General features: G+C 40.5%; 1 protein-coding gene across 1 annotated transcript in view; it reads left to right on the plus strand.

The window, feature by feature from the left end:
* Positions 1-13,403: 13,403 nt before the first annotated feature.
* Positions 13,404-27,426, plus strand: part of ART3 (ADP-ribosyltransferase 3 (inactive)) — a gene marked incomplete at its 3' end in the record, with an annotated part of 35,932 nt that continues 21,909 nt past the window's right edge. The window contains exons 1-2 of the mRNA XM_081257691.1: positions 13,404-13,481; positions 19,500-20,211. Of these exons, the coding sequence (XP_081113817.1) occupies positions 13,413-13,481; positions 19,500-20,211 (781 nt within the window). The 5' untranslated portion in view covers positions 13,404-13,412. The remainder of the gene's footprint in view (positions 13,482-19,499; positions 20,212-27,426) is intronic.

A 27,426-nucleotide genomic window follows, 5' to 3' on the forward strand; every position in this document is an offset into this window, starting at 1 on the left:
ATAGAGCTGCAATGAACATTTTGGTACATGTCTCTTTTTGAATTATGGTTTTCTCGGGGTATATGCCTAGTAGTGGGATTGCTGGGTCATATGGTAGTTCTATTTGTAGTTTTTTAAGGAACCTCCATACTGTTCTCCATAGTGGCTGTACCAATTCACATTCCCACCAGCAGTGCAAGAGTGTTCCCTTTTCTCCACACCCTCTCCAGCATTTATTGTTTCTAGATTTCTTGATGATGGCCATTCTGACTGGTGTGAGATGATATCTCATTGTAGTTTTGATTTGCATTTCTCTAATGATTAATGATGTTGAGCATTCTTTCATGTGTTTGTTGGCAATCTGTATATCTTCTTTGGAGAAATGCCTATTTAAGTCTTCTGCCCATTTTTGGATTGGGTTGTTTGTTTTTTTGCTATTGAGCTGCATGAGCTGTTTATAAATTTTGGAGATTAATCCTTTGTCAGTTGCTTCATTTGCAAATATTTTCTCCCATTCTGAGGGCTGTCTTTTGGTCTTGTTTATGGTTTCCTTTGCTGTGCAAAAGCTTTGAAGTTTCATTAGGTCCCATTTGTTTATCTTTGTTTTTATTTCCATTTCTCTAGGAGGTGGGTCCAAAAGGATCTTGCTGTGAGTTATGTCATAGAGTGTTCTGCCTATGTTTTCCTCTAAGAGTTTGATAGTGTCTGGCCTTACATTTAGGTCTTTAATCCATTTTGAGCATATTTTTGTGTATGGTGTTAGGGAATGATCTAATCTCATACTTTTACATGTCCCTGTCCAGTTTTCCCAGCACCACTTATTGAAGAGGCTGTCCTTTCTCCACTGTACATTCCTGCCTCCTTTATCAAAGATAAGGTGACCATATGTGCGTGGGTTTATCTCTGGGCTTTCTATCCTGTTCCATTGATCTATCTTTCTGTTTTTGTGCCAGTACCACACTGTCTTGATTACTGTAGCTTTGTAGTATAGTCTGAAGTCAGGGAGCCTGATTCCTCCAGCTCCGTTTTTCGTTCTCAAGATTGCTTTGGCTATTCGGGGTCTTTTGTTTCTCCAAACAAATTTTGAAATTTTTTGTTCTAGTTCTGTGAAAAATGCCAGTGGTAGTTTGATAGGGATTGCATTGAATTTATAGATTGCTTTGGGTAGTAGAGTCATTTTCACAATATTGATTCTTCCAATCCAGGAGCATGGTATATCTCTCCATCTATTTGTATCATCTTTAATTTCTTTCATCAGTGTCTTATAATTTTCTGCATACAGGTCTTTTGTCTCCTTAGGTAGGTTTATTCCTAGATATTTTATTCTTTTTGTTGCAATGGTAAATGGGAGTGTTTTCTTGATTTCATTTTCAGATTTTTCATCATTAGTGTACAGGAATGCCAGAGATTTCTGTGCATTAATTTTGTATCCTGCTACTTTACCAAATTCATTGATTAGCTCTAGTAGTTTTCTGGTAGCATCTTTAGGATTTTCTATGTATAGTATCATGTCATCTGCAAACAGTGACAGCTTTACTTCTTCTTTTCCAATTTGGATTCCTTTTATTTCCTTTTCTTCTCTGATTGCTGTGGCTAAAACTTCCAAAACTAAGTCGAATAAGAGTGGTGAGAGTGGGCAGCCTTGTCTTGTTCCTGATCTTAGTGGAAATGGTTTCAGTTTTTCACCATTGAGGACAATGTTGGCTGTGGGTTTGTCATATATGGCCTTTATTATGTTGAGGAAAGTTCCCTCTGTGCCTACTATCTGCAGGGTTTTTATCATAAATGGGTGTTGAATTTTGTCGAAAGCTTTCTCTGCATCTATTGAGATGATCATATGGTTTTTCTCCTTCAACTTGTTAATATGGTGTATCACATTGATTGATTTGTGTATATTGAAGAATCCTTGCATTCCTGGAATAAACCCCACTTGATCATGGTGTATGATCCTTTTAATGTGCTGTTGGATTCTGTTTGCTAGTATTTTGTTGAGGATTTTTGCATCTATGTTCCTCAGTGATATTGGCCTGTAGTTTTCTTTCTTTGTGACATCCTTGCCTGGTTTTGGTATCAAGGTGATGGTGGCCTCATAGAATGAGTTTGGGAGGGTTCCTTCCTCTGAAATTGTTTGGAAGAGTTTGAGAAGGATGGGTGTTAGCTCTTCTCTAAATGTTTGATAGAATTCGCCTGTGAAGCCATCTGGTCCTGGGCTTTTGTTTGTTGGAAGATCTTTAATCACAGTTTCAATTTCAGTGCTTGTGATTGGTCTATTCATATTTTCTATTCCTGATTCAGTCTTGGCAGGTTGTGCATTTCTAAGAATTTGTCCATTTCTTCCAGGTTGTCCATTTTATTGGCATAGAGTTGCTTGTAGTAATCTCTCATGATCTTTTGTATTTCTGCAGTGTCAGTTGTTACTTCTCCTTTTTCATTTCTAATTCTATTGATTTGAGTCTTCTCCCTTTTTTCTTGATGAGTCTGGCTAATGGTTTGTCTATTTTGTTTATCTTCTCAAAGAACCAGCTTTTAGTTTTATTGATCTTTGCTATCATTTCCTTCATTTCTTTTTCATTTATTTCTGATCTGATCTTTATGATTTCTTTCCTTCTGCTAGCTTTGGGGGTTTTTTGTTTTTCTTTCTCTAATTGCTTTAGGTGCAGGGTCAGGTTGTTTACTCGAGATGTTTCCTGTTTCTTAAGGTGGGATTGTATTGCTATAAACTTCCCCCTTAGAACTGCTTTTGCTGCGTCCCATAGGTTTTGTGTCGTCGTGTCTCCATTGTCATTTGTTTCTAGGTATTTTTAAATTTCCCCTTTGGTTTCTTCAGTGATCACTTCGTTATTGAGTAGTGTATTGTTTAGCCTCCATGTGTTTGTATTTTTTACAGCTCTTTTCTTGTAATTGATGTCTAGTCTCATAGCATTGTGGTCGGAAAAGATACTTCATACAATTTCAATTTTCTTAAATTTACCAAGGCTTGATTTGTGACCCAAGATATGATCTATCCTGGAGAATGTTCCATGAGCACTTGAGAAAAATGTGTATTCTGTTGTTTTTGGATGGAATGTCCTATAAATATCAATTAAGTGCATCTTGTTTAATGTATCATTTAAAGCTTGTGTTTCCTTATTTATTTTCATTTTGGATGATCTGTCCATTGGTGAAAGTGGGGAGTTAAAGTCCCCTACTATGATTGTGTTACTGTCGATTTCTCCTTTTATGGCTGTTAGTATTTGCCTTATGTATTGAGGTGCTCCTATGTTGGGTGCATAAATATTTACAATTGTTATATCTTCTTCTTGGATCGATGCCTTTATCATTATGTAGTGTCCTTCTTTGTCTCTTCTAATAGTCTTTATTTTAAAGTCTATTTTGTCTGATATAAGAATTGCTACTCCAGCTTTCTTTTGATTTCCATTTGCATGGAATATCTTTTTCCATCCCCTTACTTTCAATCTGTATGTGTCTCTAGGTCTGAAGTGGGTCTCTTGGAGACAGCATATATATGGGTCTTGTTTTTGTATCCATTCAGCCAATCTGTGTCTTTTGATGGGAGCATTTAGTCCATTTACATTTAAGGTAATTATTGATATGTATGTTCCTATTCCCATTTCCTTAATTGCTTTGGGTTCGTTATTGTAGGTATATTCCTTCTGTTGTGTTTCTTGCCTAGAGAAGTTCCTTTAGCATTTGTTGTAAAGCTGGTTTGGTGGTGCTGAACTCTCTCAGCTTTTGCTTGTCTGTAAAGGTTTTAATTTCTCCATCAAATCTGAATGAGATCCTTGCTGGGTAGAGTAATCTTGGTTGCAGGTTTCTCTCCTTCATCACTTTAATTATGTCCTGCCACTCCCTTCTGGCTTGTAGAGTTTCTGCTGAGAGATCAGCTGTTAACCTGATGGGGATTCCCTTGTGTGTTATTTGTTGTTTTTCCCTTGCTGCTTTTAATATGATTTCTTTGTGTTTAATTTTTGACAGTTTGATTAATATGTGTCTTGGTGTATTTCTCCTTGGATTTATTCTGTATGGGACTCTCTGTGCCTCCTGGACTTGATTAACTATTTCCTTTCCCATATTAGGGAAGTTTTCAACTATAATCTCTTCAAATATTTTATCAGTCCCTTTCTTTTTCTCTTCTTCTTCTGGAACCCCTATAATTCGAATGTTGGTGCGTTTAATGTTGTCCCAGAGGTCTCTGAGACTGTCCTCTGTTCTTTTCATTCTTTTTTCTTTATTTTGCTCTGCAGCAGTTATTTCCACTATTTTATCTTCCACCTCACTTATCCGTTCTTCTGCCTCAGTTACTCAGCTATTGATCCCATCTAGAGTATTTTTCATTTCATTTATTGTGTTTTTAATCGATGCTTGATTCATCTTTAGTTCTTCTAGGTCCTTGTTAACTGTTTCTTGCATTTTGTCTATTCTATTTCCTAGATTTTGGATCTTGGAAATAGAATCTTGGATCATCTTTACTATCATTATTCTGAATTCTTTTTCAGGTAGACTGCCTATTACCTCTTCATCTGTTAGGTCTGGTGGGTTTTTATCTTGCTCCTTCTCCTGCTGTGTGTTTTTCTGTCTTCTCATTTTGCTTATGTTACTGTGTTTGGGGTCTCCTTTTTGCAGGCTGCAGATTCGTAGTTCCCGTTGTTTTTGGTGTCTGTCCCCAGTGGCTAAGGTTGTTTCAGTAGGTTGTGTAGGCTTCCTGGTGGGGGGGACTAGAGCCTGTGTTCTGGTGGTTGAGGCTCGATCTTGTCTTTCTGGTGAACAGGTCCACGTCTGGTGGTGTGTTTTGGGGTGCCTGTGGCCTTATTATGTTTTTAGGCAGCCTCTCTGTTAATGGGTGGGGTTGTGTTCCTGCCTTGCTAGTTGCTTGGCATAGGGTGACCAGCACTGTAGTTTGCTGGTCGTTGACTGAAGCTGGGTGCTGGTGTTGAGATGGAGATCTCTGGGAGATTTTCGCTGCTTGATATTATGTGGAGCTGGGAGGTCTCTTGTGGACCCGTGTCCTGAAGTTGGCTCTCCCCCTTCAGAGGCACAGCACTGACTCCTGGCTGCAGCACCAAGAGCCTTTCATCTACCCGGCTCAGAATAAAAGGGAGAAAAAGTAGAAAGAAAGAATTAGTAGAAGAAAGAAAGAGAGAGAGAAAGAAAGGAAGGAAGAAAGAAAGAAAGGAGGGAGGGAGGGAGGAAGGATGGAAAGAAAGGAGGGAGAGAGGGAGGAATGAAAGAAAACGGAAGAGTGAATGGAAGAAGGGAGGGAGGGAGGAAGGAAAGAAAGAAAGACAGGAGGGAGGGAGGGAGGAAGGAAAGAAAAAGAAAGTGAAAGGAAGAGGGGTGGGAGGGAGGGAGGAAGGAAAGAAAAAGAGAGTGAAAGGAAGAAGGGAGGGAGGGAGGAAGGAAAGAAAGAGAGAAAGATGGAAAGGAGGGGCGGAGGGAGGGAGGGAGGAAGGGAAGGTAGGAAAAAAAGAAAGAGCAGGTAAAGTAAAATAGAATAAAGTATGAAATATAGTAGCGTTATTAAAATTTAAAAGTAATTATTAAAAAAAAACCGGACCGATAGAACCCTGGGACATATGGTGGAAGCAAAGCTATACAGAGAGAATCTTACACAGAAGAATACACATACACATTCACAAAAAGAGAGCAGGGGGAAAAATAAAAAATCTTGCTCTCCAAGTCCACCTCCTCAATTTGGGATACTTCGTTGTAAAAAGAGGAAAAGGGCGAGAAGTCTGAAATCTTGCTAAGTCCACTTCCTCAATTTGGGATGATTCGCTGTCCATTCATGCACTCCACAGACGCAGGGCACATCAAGTGGACCGTGGAGCTTTAATCTGCTGCCTCCGAGGCTGCACAGAGAGATTTCCCTGTCTCTGCTCTCACAGCTCCCGGGTCTCAGCCTTGGACCGGGCCCCGCCTCTGTGCATAGGTCGCCGGAGGGCGTCCGTTCTTAGCTCAGACAGGACGGGTTTAAAGGAGCCACTGATTTGGGGGCTCTGGCTCACTCCGGCAGAGGGGAGGGAGGGGCGCGCACTGAGGGGCGGGCCTGCGGCGGCAGAGGCCGGCATGACGTTGCACCAGACCGAGGCGCTCCGTGCGCTTTCCCGGGAAAGCCGTCCCCGGGTTCCGGGACCCTAGCAGTGGCGGGGTGCACAGGACCCCCGGAAGGCGGGGCGGACAGTGACCCGCGCTCGCACACAGGCCCCGCGGCGGCGGCGGCAGCAGCAGCCCCAGCGTCCCACGCCCGTCTCCGGGGTCCGCGCCTTTAGCTGCGGCTCGCGCCCGTCTCCGGCGCTTCCCCAAGCAGCCCTCTTAATGCCCTCTCCTCGCGCACCAGGAAACAAAAGGGAAGAAAAAGCCTCTTGCCTCTTCGGCAGCTCCAGACCCTTTCCCCGGACTCCCTCCGGGCTAGCCGTGGTGCACTAACCCCTTCAGGCTCTCTTCCTGCCGCCAGCCCCAGTCCTCTCCCTGCGCTCCGACTGAAAGCCGATACCCGAGCCTCAGCTCCCAGCCCCGCCCGCCCCGGCGGCCGAGCAGACAAGCCTCTCGGGCTGGTGTGTGCCTGAGGGCACCGGTCCTCTGTGCCGGAATCTCTCCGCTTTGCCCTCCACACCCCTGTTGCTGTGCTCTCCTCCGCTACTCCGAAGCTTTCCCCCTCCGCCACCTGCAGTCTCCGCCCGTGAAGGGGCTTGTAGTGTGTGGAAACCTTTCCTCCTTCACGGCTCCCTCCCACTGGTGCAGGTCCCGTCCCTATCCTTTTGTCTCTGTTTATTCTTTTTTCTTTTGCCCTATCCAGGTATGTGGGGAGTTTCTTCCCTTTTGGGGGGTCTGAGGTTTTCTGTCAGCGTTCAGTAGGTGTTCTGTAGGAGTTGCTCCACGTGTAGATGAATTTCTGATGTATCTGTGGGGAGGAAGGTGATCTCCGCGTCTTACTCTTCCGCCATCTTCCCAGGGTCCTCAGAGCTGTTATTTTTAAATAAACAAAATCAACAAACCTTTAGCTAGACTCACTAAGAAGAGAGGACTCAAATAAATAAAATCAGAAATGAAAGAAAAAACATTACAAATGATACCACAGAAATATAAAGGATCATAAGAGACTACTACAAATAAAGTATATGCCAAAAAATTGGGCAACCTAGAAGAAATGGATAAATTCCTAGAAACAAACAACCTTCCAGGAGTGAATCAGGAAGAAACAGAAAATCTGAACAGACTGATTATTAGTAAGTAGATTGAATCAGTAATTAAAAACTTCCCCCAAATAAAAGTCCAGATGGTGTCACTGGCAAATTCTACTAAACATTTGAAAAGAATTAACACCAGTCCTTTTCAAACTCTTCCAAGAAATAGAAGAGGAGTGAACACTTCTGAGCTCACAACTCAGTTTATGGCCAGCATTATCCTGATACCAAAACCAGACAAAGACACAACAAAAATGAGAATTACAGGCCAGTATCCCTGAGGAACATAGATGCAAAAATCCTTAAAATGTTAGCAAACTGAGTTCAACAATACATTGAAAGGATTATATACCATGATCAATTGGGATTTATTCCAGGGATGCAAAGATGGTTCGATATTCACAAATCAATCAGTGAGATACTCCAGATTAACGAAATGAAGGATAAAAATCATGTGATCATCACAAAAGATGCAGAAAAAGCGCTTGACAAAATTTTAACAGACATTTTTGATAAAAAATTCTCAGCAAAGTCAGTATAGAGGGAATGTGCCTCGACATAGTAAAGGCTATCTATGAGAGCCCACAGCTAATATGCTCAGTGGTGAAAAGCCAAAAGCTTTTCCTCTAAAATCATGTTCAAACAAGGATGGCTACTCTTATCACTTCTGTTCAACATAGTATTAGAAGTCCTAGCCAGAGCAATCCAGCAAGGAAAATAAATTAAGGCATCTGAATTGGAAAGGAAGAAGTAAAACTGTCATTTGCAGATGACATGATATTATATACAGAAAACCCTGAAGACTCCTCCCAAAACCAGAACTAATAAATTCAGTGAATTTGCAGGCTGCAAAATCAATACACAGAAATCTGTTGTGTTTCTATACACTGATAATGAATTATCAGAAAGAGAAATAAAGAAAATAACCCCATTTATAATTGCACCAAAAATAAAAAAATACCTGTGAATAAATTTAACCAAGGAGGTGAAAAACCTGTATGCTGAAAACTGTAGACATTGATGAAAAAAGGGGAAGAAGACTCAGATGAATAGAAGGATAGCCCATGCTCTTGGACTGGAAGAATCCATATTGTTAAAATGTCCATACTACCCAAAGCAATCTACATAGTCAGTGCAATCCCTTTCAAAATTCCAATGGCACTTTTCACAGAAATAGGACCAAAAAAAAAAAATCCTAAAACTTGTATGGAACCACAAAAACCCCCAAGCAATCTTGAGAAAGAAGAACAAAGCTGAAGGCATTGTGCTCCATGATTTCAAACTATATTATAAAGCTATAGTAATCAAAACAGTATGGTATTGGCATAAAAACAGACACATAGATCAGTGAAATAGAATGCAAGCCCAGAAATAAACTCATGTGTATATGGTCAATTAACTTATGACAAAGGAGCCAGTATACAGTGGGGAAAGGACAGTCTCTTTAGTAAATGGTGTTTGGAAAACTGAACAGCCACAGGCAAAAGAATGAAACTGGACCACTATCTTACATCATACCTAAGAATTAACTCAAAATGTATTAAAGACTTGAATGTATTGGTTGGCCAAAAAGTTTGTTTGGGTTTTTCCATAACATGGGAAAACCTGAGTGAACTTTTTGGCCAACTCATAAGACCTGAACCATAAAACTCCTAGAGGAAACATAAGTGGTAAGCACCTTGACATTGGTCTTGGCAGTGATTTTTTGGATATGACACCAAAAGCAAAAGCAACAAAAGCAAAAATCAAGTGGGACTATACCAAACTAAGAAGCTTCTGCACAGCAAAGGAAACCGTCTAAAATCGAAAATACAGGAGACTTTCCTGGTGGCACAGTGGTTAGGAGTCCACCTACCAATGGACTCGAGCCCTGGTCCGGGAAGATCCCACATGCCGTGGAGCAACTAAGCCCGTGCGTCACAGCTACTGAGCCTGCTCTCTAGAGCCCGTGAGCCACAACTGCTGAAGCCCCCATGCCTAGAGCCCCTGCTCTGCAACAGGAGAAGCCACCACAATGAGAAGGCCGTGCACCGCAATGAAGAGTAGCCCCCACACACTGCAACTAGAGAAAAGCCTGCATGCAGCAATGAAGACCCACTGCAGCCAAAAATAAATGATATAAATAAATTAATTAATTTTTTAAAAAGGCCCCCAGGGACTTACCTGGTTAAAAGGAAAAAAAATGAAAATACAGCCTGATTGGGAGGTAATATGCAAATCATACATATCATAAAGGGTTAATATCCAAAATATATAAAGAACTCATACAACTCAATAGGAAAACTACAATCTGTATAAAAAATGGGCAAAGACCTGAATAGATAGTTTTTCAAATGAGATATACAGATGGCTGGCAGACACATGGAAAGATCAACATCACTAATCATCAAGAAAATGCAAATCAAAACCACAATGAGAAGGACTTCCCTGGCTGTCCAGTGGTTAGGATTCTGCACTTCCACTGCAGGGGGCATGGGTTCAATCCCTGGTCAGGGAACTGAGATCCCACATGCTGTGCAGTGCGGCCAAGAAAAAAAAATTTAAAAAACCACAATGAGGTATCACCTCACACCTGTTAGAATGGCTATTATCAAAAAGACAAGAAATAACAGATGTTAGGATATGAAGAAGGAAACCTTTGTACACTACTGGTGAGAATGTAAATTGGTGCAGTCACTATGAAAAACAGTATGAGGGTTCCTCAAAAAATTAAAAATAGAACTTCTGTATGATCCAACAATTTCACTTCTGGGTATTTACCCAAAGAAAATGAAAACAGTTGGAAAGATTTCCGCACCTCCATGTTCTTTGTGGCATTATTTACAGCCAAGGTATGGAAGCCACCTAAGTGTCCATCGACAGATGAATGGATAAAGAAGATGTGGCACCTATATACAATGGAATATTACTCAGCCATAAAAAGAATGAAATAATGTCATTTGCAACAACATGGATGGATCTTGAGGGCATTTTGCCAAGTGAAATAAGTCAGATGGAGAAAAACAAATAACGTATGATCTCACTTATATGTGGAATCTAAAAACAAAAGCAACCACCAAGCTCATAGATACAGAGAACAGATTGGTGGCTGCCAGAGACGGGGGGTGGGGGTTGAGCAGAATGGGTGAAGAGAGTCAAAATGCACAAACTTCCAGTTACAAAGTAAGTAAGTCATGGGGATCTAATTGGCAACTAGAGTTCATAATACTATATTGCACATTTGCGAGTTGCCAAGAGACTAAATCCTAAAAGTTCTCATCACACAAAAAAATATTTTGTAACTGTGTATGGTAATGGATGTTAATTAGACTTAATTGTGGTGATCATGTCACAGTATATACAAATATCAAGTCACTATATTTTCTTGAAAGAAAACAAGAATGGAGCAAAAGCATACTGGGAATAAATAAGGTCAAACTTGCCTTGAACTTCATGCAGTGTTTGTTATGCTCTTTTTGGTAGACTTAGTCTTTTGTGTGATTTATTGATGAATCTGATAAGCTTTAGGGGGCCAAATACAGGAAAATCCCACTACTTCATTCCCTGTAGGCCCATATGCCTGGGCCTAAAATGCCGGTCATTGTGAGCCTAAGGACTGAAAACATGTGCAAACTTTTTCCTTTCTAACTAAACTCTATTTTTTTAAATGATACAATTACTGAGAGCCTATTCAGTGTATTTAATCTTAAATTGCTTAGCCAGTGAGGTGGGTAGAGGCTAGACGTCTGGAAGAGTCTGAGGAGGAGAGATGGGTTTTGTAAAAGTAGGTTCACTTCATGACAGTTTAAAATGTTTCATTGAGTAAATATGTATGTACACACACAGAGAGAAAAATACATTTAAGTGTGTAATAGCTTGGTGAATTTTCATAAACAATATATCAGTGTAATCGAGACCCAGAACCAAAAACAGAACCTAACCAGCATCCCAGGTGCTCCCCTTGTGCCTCTTCCAGTTACTACCTCCCACTCAGGGTACTATTCTGACATCTGATGCCATAGAAGTGTTTTGCCTGATTTTGTACTCTATACTAATTAAATCATTCAGTGTGTAGATGTTTGTATCTGTTCATAGGTTTAAAATTTGTGGTATTTATGCACATACATATAGTTAAGAGTTTATTAATTTTCAATACTATACAAAATTCCATGGTATAAATACACCACAATTTATCCATTCTACTATTTATAGGCATTTGGATGGTTTGCAGTTTGGGGCTTTTATGAATAGTGCTACTTTCTAAATATTCTATTAATTAATTTTGATACACATATGCGTGAACTTCCTAGGACATTTCACAGTTTTATATCCCTAGTCTGTGAATTCTTAAGTATTCTTCAGCACTGCAGTCAATATATTTACTAGGTGTACTTTACTCAGATGAGAGCTATAGTTGTAGATATTACCAAATCCTTCCCTTCTTAGTGTTCTCACTGGGCTTTGCCTGTAAGTAAGATTCTTGACATGTATTCTGGTTAAGTATGAATACTCATGTCTTTTGTTAGTCTGAGTGCTTTTCAGCTTTATTTTACTTACTTGTGTGTCCCAGCACCTGGCATAGTACCTAAAATACAGTAAGCTGGTTGAGTGAATGGTGATAGCCATCACCATTGCCAGTGATTAACACAGCAAGTCCCCTGAGTTATGTGAACCATTTAGCTAGGGTAAAATCCTTGCTTTAGTCTGACATCTCAGAGTCAAAGGGTCAAAGGTTCAAAGGGTTAGGAATGGGAAGTGATCACTCTCTGAGAAGCCCAGAACTGAGGGCTCAGAGCTGAACATGCTGTGTGGTTAGAGGGAATTGCTGTGGCTTTACAAGCCTCTTGGAGATTTCATGTGTTAACAGTAATGATTCCAAGGGATAGTCTGGGGGACAGGTATAAATAGCAGAACACAAATGAGGTAATGTGCCACTGCCAAGCTATTGCTGGGGATGTTTATAAAAAGAAAAGCATTCCCTTCTCAGCTCTCAGTGTCAACAGCCTCCTATCCTGAAGACACGCTCACCACCACTGAGAGACTGGGGAAACAGTTTGAGACCTAGCATCATTTAAACCTCCACAGGCAGAAAAGCCAGGTAAACATTTTGACTTATTTACACTCAGACTATGGAAGTGAAGAATTTTCAAGAAAATCCTGATTCAGACCTTGCTTGGTACATACTGCCTTGTGACAGTTATCTGTCAAGTATTATTTTCCAAATCTTCTTTTAAAGGGAAGCTTCACACAAAAGTGGCATGTTTGTACTATCTTTTGATATCTTTAGTGAAAGAAACTGCTCCTGAATAAATATGGGGATCTGGGGCCAAAGGGAAGACTATCTTCTTTCCCTTGTGCTGTTCTTCCCCATTTTCAGATGCCATAATACGGTGATTGGTAGGATAAAAAAAGAGATTTCAGTTCAGTTCCAGCCATGTCAACTTTGTTGTAGGTATGTGGAAGGAACTATAAACCAGTCTTTAATTGAATCAGTTAATGGCTCTGGGACAGCTTCAGCCCTTGATGGCCTCTTACCCTCCTGTTTACCTGCTCCTGTCTCATGAACTTTGGGATGAATATTGGGCATTCAGCCAATAGAATTATATAATCTTACTAGAATTGCTTCCTACCCATTTCCTTCTTATTCCTGCCTTCAGAAAGTTATGCAAAACACTTGTTTTATCCTTCGCTTCTCTTAAATGTGAATATTTGGGAGAAGCAGACTGCCTCGGATAACCTTCTGGTTTTTACCACTACTGGCCCTCCATCCTAGCCAAATGGGCATGACTTGGTTTGCAAAGAGGATCAAAGAATAGATGACATGCGTGGATACTAACTCCTGGAGAATTCTTGGAGACTGGGAGCTAGGGGACCAATTTGAAATGGTTGTTTTTTAGTTTGTGATTTCCTTTGTATGCTGAGGGGAGATTTAGAGATAGGAAGAAAAAATGACTACCAGTGACTATGGTGGGAGAGACGACATGTCTAAAAGAGAATGGAAATGGACAGATTTAATCTTGAGCAAACTGCTGAAGTTCTCTGAGCTTTGGTTTCCTCATCTGTAGAATGAGGGTGTTAGACCACCAGACAAAGTCTAATGACCCTTCCAGCCATTGGAAATTTATTAATAATCACTTCCTAACCATTATGATACCCACTCTTACCCAGAATGAAAAAATATATATAGTGTGTCATCATGTTCTACTTCCCTAAACCTTGTCTTTAAGTCTACTAAATTGGAATTTTTTCTTTTTAATTTAGAAGAGAAAAATGAAGGCAGGACATTTTGAAATGGTCACCATGCTGCTGGGACCTATGATTCTAATGGACATCTTCCAGGTAATGTTAGGAATGGGAAGCATGTGGTCACTGGAATGGGAACTCTTGATATAAGGTTGCCTGAGGCATTTGTGTGGGTTGATGATAGAAATGAGAACAGAGACAGTAGGTAAATTAGTTTTTTACAAGTAGATCTTATCTGTTACACACTGATACGTGTTAACTGTAGAAAATTGAAAAATTAAAATTAATCAAAAAGAGGAAAGTAAAAATCATCCACAATCTTCCACCCAGAGGGAAAGACTCAGTCTGTTGGTGTGTATTCTTCTCAGCTTTCTTCTATGTGTTTATGTTTGTAATTTACAAAAATGGATTCACACTATATATATATATATATATATATATATATATATATATGATATCTTTACTATATATATATAGTAAAAAAATATAGCTATATATAGCTAAAAAATATATATAGCTATATATAACTATATAGCTATATATAGCTATATATAGTATTTTTTTACCTTTTTAAGTTAATATTGTGCTACAGATGTCTGTCCATGGCATCAGATATTCTAAAAATATGTATTTTTCTTCAGATGACACTGCAATGTTTATCTACATGTTTTCCGTTAAACTATATAGTGACTATTTTCCCACATTCAGTATTCTTTTTTTTTCTGATAGAGAGTTTATGATTTTATTTTTTACAATTGAATCTTTAAACATTCTGTATCATATTTTTATGTAAAATATGAGCCAGGTATCTCACTTGATATTTCCCGCCACATTGTTAGCTCTCACATCACTACTGAATGAGTGTTTGTCCACTGACTTGAAGTACATTCTTTAAAAATGTGTTAAATTCTTAAAATTTTACCCATTTTTAAATTTAATATTCTGATATATTGTTTATAGAATCACTGTATATTCTGTTACCTGGTCTGCAGTGTGACTTTTTAAAAATTGAAGTATAATTCACGTATAAAAATATACCATTTTACTTAAAAAATTTTTTTTTTAATTTATTTATTTTGGCTGTGTTGGGTCTTCGTTGCTGCGCGTGGGCTTTCTATAGTTGCGGCAAGTGGGGGATACTCTTTGTTGCGGTGTGCAGGCTCCTCAATGTGGTAGCTTCTCTTGTTGCAGAGCACGGGCTCTAGGCACACGGGCTTCAGTAGTTGTGGCACACGGGCTCAGTAGTTGTGGCTTGTGGGCTCTAGAGTGCAGTCTCAGTAGTTGTGGCGCATGGGCTTAGTTGCTCTGCGGCATGTGGGATCTTCCTGGCCCAGGGATTGAATCCGTGTCCCCTGCATTGGCAGGCGGATTCTTAACTGCTGCTCCACCAGGGAAGTCCCCAAAATATACCATTTTAAAGTGTACAGTTCAGTGATTTTCATATATTCACTATGCTGTGCAACCATCACCACTATCTCATTTTAGGACATTCCCATCATGCCAAAAAAGAAATCCTGTAGCTATTAGCAGTCAGCCTAATTCCCTCTTCCCTGCATCCCCTGGGATGCACTTTGTCTCTATGGATTTGCATATTCTGGACATTTTATCTGAATGGAATCATACAATATCTGGCCTTTTGTGTGGCTTCTTTTACTTAGCATAACATTTTCAAGATTCATCCATGTTGCAGTGTATATTGGCACATCCTTCTTTTTTATAGTTTAATAATATTCCATTGCATGGTTATGCCACATTATTTTTTATCCATTCATTAACTGATGGACATTTGGGTTGGCCCCACTTTTTTGTTCTTATGAATGAATAGTCCTGCCACAAACTTTCATGCAAAGGTTTTTGTTTGTGGGAACATATATTTTCAGTTCTCTTGGGTATATACCCAGGAGTAGAATTGCTGGGTCATGTGACTCTATGTTTAATATTTTGACTAAGTGCCCCAAACTTTTCCACAGTGGCTGTACCATTTTAATTACTTATACAGCAGGGTATGAGGGTTCTATTTCTCTACATCCTTGCTGACACTTGCTATTTTCCGTTTTTTGGCTGTGTTGGCTCTTTGTTGCTGCGCGCAGGCTTTCTCTAGTTGCAGTGAGCGGGGGCTACTCTTTGTTGCGGTGCACAGGCTTCTCATTGTGGTGGCTTCTCTTGTTGCGGAGCACGGGCTCTAGGCACGTGAGCTTCGGTAGTTGTGGAATGCAAGCTCAGTAGTTGTGACGCACGGGCTTAGTTGTTCCGAGGTATGTGGGATCTTCCCAGACCAGAGGTCGAACCTGTGTCTCTTGTCTCCTGCCTTGGCAGGCAGATTCTTAACCACTGTGCCGCCAGGGAAGTCCCTATTTTCCTTTTTCTTCCTTATCCTTATAGCCATCCTAATGGGTGTGAAGGTGGTATCTCACTGTGGTTTTGCTTTGCCTTTTTTTTTTTTTTTTTTTTTTTTTTGCGGTACGCAGGCCTCTCACTGTTGTGGCCTCTCCCGTTGCGGAGCACAGGCTCCGGACGCGCAGGCCCAGCGGCCATGGCCCACGGGCGCAGCCGCTCCGCGGCATGTGGGATCCTCCCGGACCGGGGCACGAACCCGTGTCCCCTGTATCGGCAGGTGGACTCTCAACCACTGCGCTACCGGGGAAGCCCTTGATTTGCCTTTTTAATATTCTTCTGCAACATAAATTTGATGTGTTTGTTTTATGAATGTTTCATAATTGGTTTAACCAATTTCTTTTTTAACCATTTAGGGCATTTTTACATTTTTGTAATAAACTTTTGGTAATTGAATTTCATCCATATAGGCTTTTGTTTCAATGGATAACTCAGAGGAAGAAAATATAATCAGTGTGTTCACCTAGCCTTTGTACCTGTTCCTTGTCCATTCAGTTTCCCCTGAATTGTGGTGGCATTTGTGGGCTTTTTCAGTGCTCAAGGTACTCACTATACAGAACACACAATCAATGGTGGCCTTTGGCCAGAAAGACTTGATGTCTAAAATTAGACATGCAGAGACTGGTTAGAAGCACAGGGGGAAAGACAGGATCATATTGGATCAACCCTTGATATGATGTGAGGAATGTGGGGTGGTGGTTTCAGGGTGTGATGTCTTGTAAGATGTTGAAGTCTTGAAGATAAAATAGGCATTGGCACCCAAGATGCACTCTGGTACATTCTGTGCTGTGGAGGAAAGTGCATTTCTTGGCTAGGAGATGGCAATGATTTGATCTCATGAAGCTCAAATTTCCACTTCAAGAAAGTGACCTACAAACCCAGGAGTTCAGGGGTCTCAGTGACGTCCCCAGAATATTCTGTGGCTGGTAATCAAGACAATTTCTGATGCCAGCACAATTCCTACATTCATAAAAAGGTGTTGTAAATTGTCTGCCCAGCCTTTCATAAGGGTTGTTAAGAGGACAAAATTAAACTTTTTTTTAAAAAAAGTGCTACATAAATGTCAGTGATCATCATCATCAGAAACACAACACTTTGGTTAAGAGAACGGACTCTGGAGCCAGATTGCCTGGGTTCAAATATCGATCCCAAACAAGTTAATCTCTCTGTGCCTTAGTTTCCTCATCCTTAAAAAAGGAACAAATAATAGTACCTACCTACCTCACAGGGTTACCATGAAGATTAAATGAATTAATATATATGAACACTTAGTGCTTCACATACAGAAAGCACTCTGGAGAAGTTTGTTAGGCCTTAATGATGAAGTGGCCACAGGGGTGACTGAGAAGGAGAAATCTAAGAAAATTTCACAAATGAATAGATGGTTTTATATAAGGACTAGGTTCATGGTAGTTGTAGGCAGTAAGATTTTAAATTTTGTATTGGTCTTAGATTGTTTTGTTTGAAGGGTCTTTGAGCAATTCAAGTGGAGTTATTAAGTAGGCAGTTGCTGTACAGATCTTGCACTTACAGGACAGGTCAGATGATAACTGAAACTATGGGTCTTATATAATTGCCTAAGGGTAGAATTGAGAGTTGGAAAATAAGTAGCCTTGAGAAACACCAGCATTTAATGGCCAGCTAAAATGTGCTAGATCTGCAAAGGAGTCTAAGAAGAAATGTTTCCTTAGTGAGAGCTGTTTGGATGGAGGAATGGGGGTGGGAAACCGGATTGAAGAGGGTTGGGATATGAGTGGAAATGAAACGGAGATGGCAAAGATAGATGTCTTTTTGAAGAAGTTTGACTATGAGGGGAGAAGATAGTGAGAAGGAGATAGTGTGGGATATGGAATCAAGTTATATTTTGCTTTCTTAAGTTGGTTCCCTGCACCGCCTCTTCCTTTCCACACACACACTCACACACTTTAAGAATCATTCACATGGAGCCTGCAACTTTAACAGAGCCTGGCTAAGTGTTTCTATAAAGTCTCCAACTGAGGTTGCAACTTATGCAGTCAGTGTACCATACAAGTATAGAGTAGTGGAAAGAGACAATGATATGGAGGGCATTACCCTTTTACTTGTAGAAACCCTTAGATGGTGTCTCTGGGCAGATGTGCTCATCCTGTGTTTTGATCCGTAGGCCTGAGCACAGGGTTCTTACTTAGTTCACTTGAACTAAATATTTTGCCAGTTGCTATGCTAGATGCTTGGAATTCAGAAGATAAATATGATACATATCGTGCCCTTGAGGAACTTACAGTATAATACAGTCTGCCCTCCATATCCATACTTACATGACCCCGCAGATAGAGAGGGCCCACTGTATTCATTGTACTGTGCCTTTTTTTTTTGGCTGCACCACATGGCATGCAGGATCTTAGTTCCCCGACCAGGGTTCAAACCAGCACCCCTGCTTTGTGCAAGCACGGAGCCTTAACCACTGGACCACTGGGGAAGGCTGTACTATGCCAGTTTTATAAGGAACTTGAGCATTTGTGGATTTTGGTGTTTGCAGGGGCTCCTGGAACCAATCCCCCATGGATACTGAGGGAAGACTGTACATATATTCCTGTTACAAAATGATAAGAATAACCACAGCTTGTTGAAGGCTTGATATGTGCCAGGCATGGGGCTAAGGACTTTGCATATATTCATTATATCATTTAATCCTCACAACAATCCTGCAATTAAGATATTATTTCCTCATGTTATCCCCATTTTTTAGATGAAAAAAATTGAAGCTCAGAAATGTCAAGTAACTTTCCCATAAGTAATTAGTACCTAGTTAGTAACAGAAATGGAATTTGAACCCAGATCTATCTGATTCAAAGCTAGTAGTGTTCGTTACACTACACTGCCCTGCTTCTTACGTTATGTGTGTCATTGAAAGATGCTTAGTCCTTTTCCAGTTACTTGTAACAGAAAGACAATTCAAACTAGCTCAGATAAATAGGGAATTTACTGATTCTTATGACTGAAGTAAAATACAGTTTCCAGGTAAAGCTAGACTCAGGCCTTAAGTAATGTTATCAGGGCCTCATCTCTCTCTTCACCTCTCAGCTCTGCAAACCTCCCTTTGTTGGCTTTATTTGTAGACAGGATTCTCCATGGGACTAAATGGATAACTATTGGCTGCTGCAAGCCAGTATTATCCTTAGAGCTTATGGTTATAGGGAAAGAAAACCTTTTGTTTTTCTGGGAGTGCTCTGGTTTTTAAGCCTGCATTGTTGCTTATCATAGGGGCTGAAGATGCAGAATCAGTCCTAGCCGAACCACACAGACAAGGGGGAGGGGGCATCCTCAAAGCAGAAGGGGTAATATTTGCCTTTATATATTTATCCTTCATGTAAAGTGTTTCACACAAGGTATTTCAAATTCACTCAACAGTCTTGAGTGGTTGAGGAAATTAGCTAAGAATATTGTTCAAAGCCAGGACTGCCACCTGTTTTCTTCAGTTTCACCCTCATTGTTCTTTTCCTCTGTACCACAGAGTTCAAACGAATGAGTTGTAGGCATGGTCATTTACTCTTCCATACAAATATGTGAGAAAAGTTATCATTAGCAGTGGAAGATACTTCCTACGTAAAAACATATCCAAAGTTCATTGTAAGCAAGGGAGAGAGTCTTGGCATGAGGGGGTGGATGCGATAAATTGAGAGAAATGATGTACACCAAATATCTTTATTTCAAGAGTATTAATGCCCTTTTCCTTTGAAGGTACAAGCTGAAATGTTAGATATGGCAGCTAATGCATTTGATGATGAATACCTGAAATGCACTGACAGGATGGAAATCAAATATGTTCCCCAGTTGCTCAAGGAGGAAAAAGCAAGCCTGCAGCTCTTGGAAGATGTGTGGGAAAATGCAGAAGCCAAGTGGGAAGCTCGGAAGACTCAGCTCCTTCTCCCTATGGGTTTTAAGGATAACCATGGAATAGCCCTGATGGCATATATTTCTGAAGCTCAAGAGCAAACTTCCTTTTACCATCTGTTCAATGAAGCTGGGAAAATGGCTGGCAAGTCTCGAAAAGATTATGTCTATGGCTTCCAGTTCAAAGCTTTTCATTTTTACCTGACAAAAGCTCTGCAGTTGCTGAGAAGATCTTGTGAGAACAGTTACAAAAATGTGGTGTATAGCGTAAGGCAGACTACTTTATTTACATTTGGAGGACTAAACCAAGTCCGATTTGGCCATTTCACCTTGGCATATTCAACCAAACCTCAAGTTGCTAATGACCAAGACGTTCTGTTAACCATCAACACATGCTTTGGAATTGCTGTTGAAAAATTTTTTGATAAAGAAAGTGAAAGAATTATTTTAATACCTCTGAATGAGGTTTTTCATGTGTCACAGGATGGGGCTGGCAATAACCTTATCCTTCAAAGCACAAACAAGACCTGCAGCCATTATGAGTGTGCATTTCTAGGTGGTAAGTGTCTCTGTTCTGTCTGTGCTTGTCTGGGAAAGAAGGAGTGAGACTCTTAGGCCCAGGGAGAGGTCAGGAAGAAAATTGGGAGGTTTTGAAAGGAGACAAAACATTGGTGGTCTCTCGTCTAGCTCTTTTCATACTGTTAGTTTCTTTTTTTCATAATTTAATTGTATCAAAGTAATACATTTACGGTATTATTGAAAGTTAAAAAAATGAAATACTAATATAAGGTAATGGTTCTCAACTAGAAGTTTTGCCCACTAGGGTCAGTTGACCATAACTGGAAACATTTTTAATTGTCACGACTATCTTTAGTTGCTGCTAGCATCTAGTGGGTATAGGCCAAGGAACAAAACCTGCCTGGCGGCTCTCATTTAATTGGAAGTCTAGAGGTGGGCTGTCCAGAGTTGGTACAGGGGCTCAACTACATCATGAGTAACTCAGACTCTTTGTCATCCACCAATTTTAGCATGTTGGTTTGTTGATTCATGTTTTCAGTGTGACTGTTGGCAGCTGTAGGCATCAATCCATGTTCAAGACAAAAAGAAAGGATAGGAGGATCCAGCCAAATCTGCCTGTTTAATCAGGAGAGTAAAAGCTTTCCCAGAAATTCCGAGTAGACTTCTGGTTGCATATCATTACCAGAACAGCTACTTGATCGTCTGTAACTACAAGAAAATCTTGAAAAGAGGGTAATTAGCTCTTCCAGACTCTGTCGTGTGGGGAGGCAGGGGAGAAGGGAATTAGAAGAATCTGATCACCACCACCCTCCTCAACATTTGTGCATTTCCCCTTCCCATTCTCGCAGTGTAGTAAAGACTGGTACCGTTTTGTTTTTAAGTACTACTTTTACCTCAGAGTTATTAGTTGTATGATTTTCTGTTTCCTTAGCTTTTTATATCCCATCAATAATTCACCCCCTGAATGCTTAGAAATATAAATCTCCTCTTAATACATTTAGGTATATCAGATTCTCTCTCTCTCTTTTTTTTTTCTTTCTGGATATACTCCTGGATTCCATCATCTTGCTTTATGAAAATATCCTGAAATCTCTCCTCACTACTATTCTGAGACTTTCTTTTGCTTCTACCCTATGAGGAATCCCCTATATCTTGGATTTCCTTCTCTTTCTTGAATTACTCCTTAGTTTGGAAGGGGTAGGGATTCTTCAGAAGTTTTCTGAGAAAAGAGATATTGAGGCAAATTTTCTGAGACTTTGTATACTTGAAAAATCTATCTTTGAGACCTTGAATAATAGTTTGTAGATTTGTATTTTTGTCTTAGAAATTATTTTCCTTGGAATTTTGGAGATGTTCCTTCATTGTCTTTTAGTTTCTGATACTGCTGTTAAAAAGTGTGAAGCCGGGCTTCCCTGGTGGCGCAGTGGTTGAGAGTCCGCCTGCCGATGCAGGGGACACAGGTTCGTGCCCCAGTCCAGGAAGATCCCACATGCCGCGGAGCGGCTGGGCCCGTGAGCCATGGCCGCTGAGCCTGCGCATCTGGAGCCTGTGCTCCACAAAGGGAGAGGCCTGCGTACCGAAAAAAAAAAAAAGTGTGAAGCCATTCTAATTACTAAAACTTTGAATGAGACTTGTTTTTCCCTCTGGGAGGTTTTAGGATATTTTCTTTATCGCCAGTGTTCTGAAATTTTATGGTATTGTGCTTTGGGTTATATGAGTAAAGGGTTAACAAAACCCTTTCTCCTTCCTCTTATGAAAATGGCCTCTTGTTGATCTTCTTCTAGCACTATTTCTCTGTAATCTACTAAAGGTGGAATGACAACTGTGTAACCATACAACACTGCCTAATGGTAAACATAACCGTTGATTGTTACAGTGCATCTGAGCTGGGAGGTTGTAAATGAAGTATAAATACCTGGAGGGAAGCCATAGCTTTGGGCATTCCTGAATGTGGTGTGACATACTGAGGTATTCTTCTTGCTGAGTCCTGGAGTATACTCATGGCGTGATTGATATAAGAGATGTTGTCTTCTATGTGTGGCATGAGGCTACTAAGCTAGGATAGTTCCTGCACCCATCTGTGTAACCTTGTTTTCTTGTATTTGAGATGTCATTCTGGGGACTGAAGGATAGTCCTGGACTGCTGTGAGGACTTGCATTGAAGGTGTATCACTCATGCTACCCTTTAATAGGTATGCTGTGTTCCCTGCCTTGCATTCTTCTGCAAAACTGAGTAAACTGGTGAGGGGATGCCTTTTGGAGTCTTATGAGTATGATTGTCTAGCTGAACCCAAAACTGTAGCTGCTGGTCAAGCAGAGCGAGTATTGAAGTAGGGCCTTGGAAGTGGGATAGACTTTTAGACCTTGACTCAAATGTGCCAGCGCATTATGAGATAAAAAAGAACAGGTAGAGAAGTGCTGATGAGATTATACCTGTGAGATGGAGTGGGGAGGGGAGCTGGTCCACTTTTGATTTAATGGCAGAAGCTATGTGGCCATTGAGATCCCTGGGGCACAAAATTTAAGGATGTCTTCATACCTAGGGTCATATACTTGCACAACCTGCACCTGCATGATCCTAAGAGTGAGCGCCTCCTTAAATTTTGCACTCTAAACACCTCATTTGCCTCACCTTAGTCCTGGCCCTGAGTTGGAAGTTAGACCAACTGTTCTCCCTGAGGGGGCAGACGAAGACTGAAGTGAGCAAATTTATGTTGAGAGGAAGAGTGCCCATTTCCCTCGCCCAACCATACACTGGACCTGACCAAAACCGAAGCCAGTTGGAGTCAGTTCATGCCAGCTTACGGGAGCTGACTGTGGGCATATATCTCTTGGCAATTCCTCATACGTCACGATGGCTTGAAATTGGCCGTGGATGAGAGTTATACCATGGACATCAGCAAACCCTACAAATCAGAACCCCCATTCTCCACCCCAGAACCTGTTCAATTTTACCAGCACATTATAGCCAGAAACCCAGTTGCAGCTGGGCTGACAAAATGATACCACTTTTGGTGCTTCTAATGCACTCAGCCAAATGCTATTTGTGGAGGCATTGGTTCTGCAGAAACCCTGGCTACGGTAGCTGCAGTAGGCCAGATCAGTCACTCGTATCTGGTTGATGAACAGAGGTGGGCAGTGGAGCCCACAGAGTTCATGTTTGTGAGTAGCATTACGATAAACAAAAGGGGTGGAGCCACTGGGTTGATTCAGAATGAGCCAAGTCCCAGACCTACATGGGGAAGTGTGTTATGAGCCCAGTGTGAGGAAAGGGGAGGAGAGTGGGCAAACTTCTGCAGGCCTGCCCAGAAAGTCAGGCAGAGGCTACGCAGCAGGTTAATTTCCAGACCAGCCACAAGGGAAAACCTCCGTGGAGGCTCACCTGTACTATTTGTTTGGAGAGCTCTGGCAGAGTCAGGCCACTGCACTTGATTGTGTTGCTTTACCTCTAAACTGGAGTCTGACCAATGTCCTCTGCTGCCATCTGGAGATAACAAATGGGAACTCAGGATCAAAAACACCCTGAAGTGATCATTAAAGCTAGGCTGTTTGAAACACTATGAAGGATAATAACCAGGGGTTTTAAAAGCTCAAGCCAGGAGGATATAATCAGAACCTTGTTCCATTGTGACTGAATATACCTCTGGATGTAAAAAGGCAGCATTTATGAAAGTGATTAAAAAATTATACTGTGCTAAATTTAGTGTGCTAACACAGTCCTGTGCTGTTACTTTAAACTTGCTTGTGATTTTCAAGATAAAAATGTATGTGGGCCTTACAAAAACTAGTTAGCTAAAGAAAATAGTTCAGTTGGTTAGGAAGTGGAGAGGATAATTCCTGGTGGTCAAAGATACTCGTATTAATCCAAGATAATGGGAGTAAGTAAATGGTAACAAAACCCTTGATCCGTCCTTATGGGAAAATTACCACAGGTTAACCTTCTTTTATACTGTTTTTCTAGAAAACTTGATAAAAGTAGACTGTCAGCTGTGTAATCAGGCTACATTCCTCATCGTTTAAAATGACCCCATCTGAAAACTGCACTTGGATTGGGAGGACTATAGATGAATTATAAATACCTGGTAGGAAGCCATAGCTTTGAGATTTCATGCACCTTACAGTGTAGATATAATATGATTTATTGGAAGAAAACTTATAAGCAGAGAAATAGTAGAGTATACCTCATCCCCTGAACTCTCATCATTTTACTGAACAGGCTGGTCATAGATCATCTGGTATTTTGGACAGTATTTCCATGGAGAGGGACCAGACGGTATATATGTAAATATATTTTACATGTTAATAGAGTCATGGGGGCAGGGAATATCAGTGTTCCCTGACTGCAAAAGTAATCTTGTTAGAAAGGAAGAGGCCCTGAACTCCAGTGGCTGGTGTTAGTCTATTTTGTTGAGCTTACTCAGACCTTTTGAGGCAACTCTCTGCTAAGCCATCAAAAGGGGGAAAGAAGATGAACCTACAGAGCTATCCAGATTTATTTTTTATAAATCCACCCCTAGCACTTAAGGGTTCATCAAATATAAGTACCTTCATTGGTTCTGATGGACACTCTTTTAGCCTTCCCTGGAAGTAGCGAAGTTTCTGTGTTGTTGTCTGGGATTGGGGATTCAACAAGATTCCGTATAGATAAACCAGATAGGAAGTGACATATCACATATCCATCACCTCGAGAAATTCACATTATGAATCAGTGCCTAGAACATTTGGAAGGCTGTTCAGACTGTTTATTCCATATTTATAGGAAAAGGGAGAACTCTTCGTTACCAACCCCCTCCAGACTTTCACCCACCAGACTTGTTCATGCTGATTGTATCAGTCAAGGTTTCCAACCAGAGAAACAGAATCAGTTGTAAGGAATTGGCTTACATGATTGTACGGGCTAGCAAGACAAGTCTGAAATCCATAGGTCAGGCTGTCAGGAAGGGCAGGCTGGAACTCTTGGGTATGAGCTGAAGCTGTGCCCACAGGCAGCATTTCTTCTTTTGGGAAGCCTAAGTGCTTAAGGCCTTTCTACCCATTGTATCAGGCCCACCAGATTATCTTGGATAATCTCCCTTATATAAAGGTAACTAATTATAGATTTTAATCCCATCTACAAAATATCTTCAAGGCAACAACTTAGATTAATGTTTGATTGAATAACTAGGGACTGTATCCTAGACAAGTTGATACATAAAACTGACCCTCACACCTGTATTAGTTATCCATCACTGCATAACAAATTACTCCAAAATTTAGTGGCTAAAAACAACATTTATTGTCTCATAGTTGCTGTGTCAGGAATCTGGGTTCAGTGTACCTCGGTCTTTTGACTCGGGATCTCTCACAAGGCTGCAGTCATCATAATACTTGACCGGGGAAGATGTGCTTCCCAGCTCACTCACATGATTGATGGCAAGATTCAGTTCCTAGTGGGTTGTTGACTAAGGCCTTAGTTCCTCATGAGCTGTTGGCTGGGGGCCTCCCTTGTTCCTAACTACATAGGCCTCTCCATAGACTGTCTCACAGCATGGCAGCTGTCTTTGCAGGTGTGAAATCTTACAGGTAAGGCCCCCATTGAGCCAATAGTTTGGATAAAGTAGTAGGTGAGGCTTTGTACTGTTTAATGCAGAGGTTCTCAGACTTTCTTGGTTCATGGTGTCCTTAGTGTTGTCATAATTTTTTTCAGTGTCCCTAGGCTAAAATAAATGCCTAAAAATTCCATTTATTAAGTAAACTCAAACAGCTCAATAAGTATTTATGTCCTAATATCTTAGTAGCTATTTTTAAGAAGTAATATATATAAAAAGTTTTAAAAACTATTATTTCATTTTTAACCACAGTGACTTGCTAATGGGATGTATGTACCTATTGGACGCTGACTGCACAGCTTCTCAAACCTTGGTATCAGATTAGATACCATCTTATTTCCTGATCCACATTGATTTTTCACATATACTTGCTTTTTATCACAACAATTGCTAAAAACTCAGCTTTGCAAATATATGATGTTATCGAATAGAATGTAACCTAACTTTGAAACTGTGTTCTATCTAAAGCTAGTAGTTCATGCAGTGTCTGAAAGATATCACGTCGGGCTGTGTTTGTCTTGAAATTTTAAAATATCCCTTGGTACCCCTGTGAATTTGCTAGAGCGTGCAGGGACACCTCTACCACTGTTTGGAAACTGCAGGTCTAATGGATGGGCAGCCATTTATTTGCGGAAGTGGCTAAGGCTTTAGGAGCCAGGTTTGGCCCTTAATTGGAGGTAAAATTTCCATGTGACAGTGGAACTTTTGGGAGTTTGTCCTACTTCATGGGAATTTAGTTCAAAGAGAACCCATTGCACAATAAGTTATTAGGTTGGAGAATCATGACTTTTCTTTTGGTGAGACCATCTGTCTCATTAGGCCCAGTAACAGGCTAGCAGTAGCAGGGCCTACAAAGGGAGGGGTCCTTGCGTCCAAAAGTGCAGTGGCCAACAAATACTGCTGTAGTCTTGTTGCCAGAAATTCCAATCAGCTATGAGTTTGGTCACAGACATCTGTAATTTCTTGAGATCTGAAGGAGATAGGAACTCCTGGGAGGGCTTTATTTACTGTTGTCTGAACTGCTTCCAAGGCTTCTTACTGTAGAGCACCCTGCTAAAATAACAACTTATAAGGTTTTCCAGTGTGGCTGGTAGGAATAGTCACTGTTCTTCATCCTTTGAGTTCTTTCCCTGGCCTTGGGTAGTTTCCTTAGACAAGTATAAACTGATCAGTACTTTGCTGAGTACTGGAAACCCTTTGAAGATCTCTGGGGTTCTCTGTGCAGCTCCTTTCTCTTTAGTACTCTGTAAAAACTAAACTATCCTGGTATTTTTCATTGTGGAAAAAGTTTAAACTGCTTAATAGTTATAATACCATGTGAGTTTTCTGTTTATTCTTGAGTTATTTTTGATAAGTTACATTTTTCTAGGAATTGTCCATTTGTCTTACATTTCAAATTTATTGGCATAAAGCTAGTCACAGTAATCTCAGGTCTTTTTACACCTGCTGAATCCATGGTTATATTCCCTTTTTCAATCCCTATATATATTTGTGTCTTCTCCCATTTATTTCTGGATCAATCTCTTACCCATTTTTAACCCTCCTACTTTTTTTTTATTGAAGTATAATTGATTTACAATATTGTGTTAGGTTCAGGTGTACAGCAAAGTGATTCAGTTATATATATATATATTTTCAGATTATTTTCCATTATAGGTTATACAGGA

This window comes from Mesoplodon bidens (assembly GCF_964165515.1).
Source record: "Mesoplodon bidens genome assembly, chromosome: 1".
In the NCBI taxonomy this organism is placed as follows: Eukaryota; Metazoa; Chordata; class Mammalia; order Artiodactyla; family Ziphiidae; genus Mesoplodon; species Mesoplodon bidens.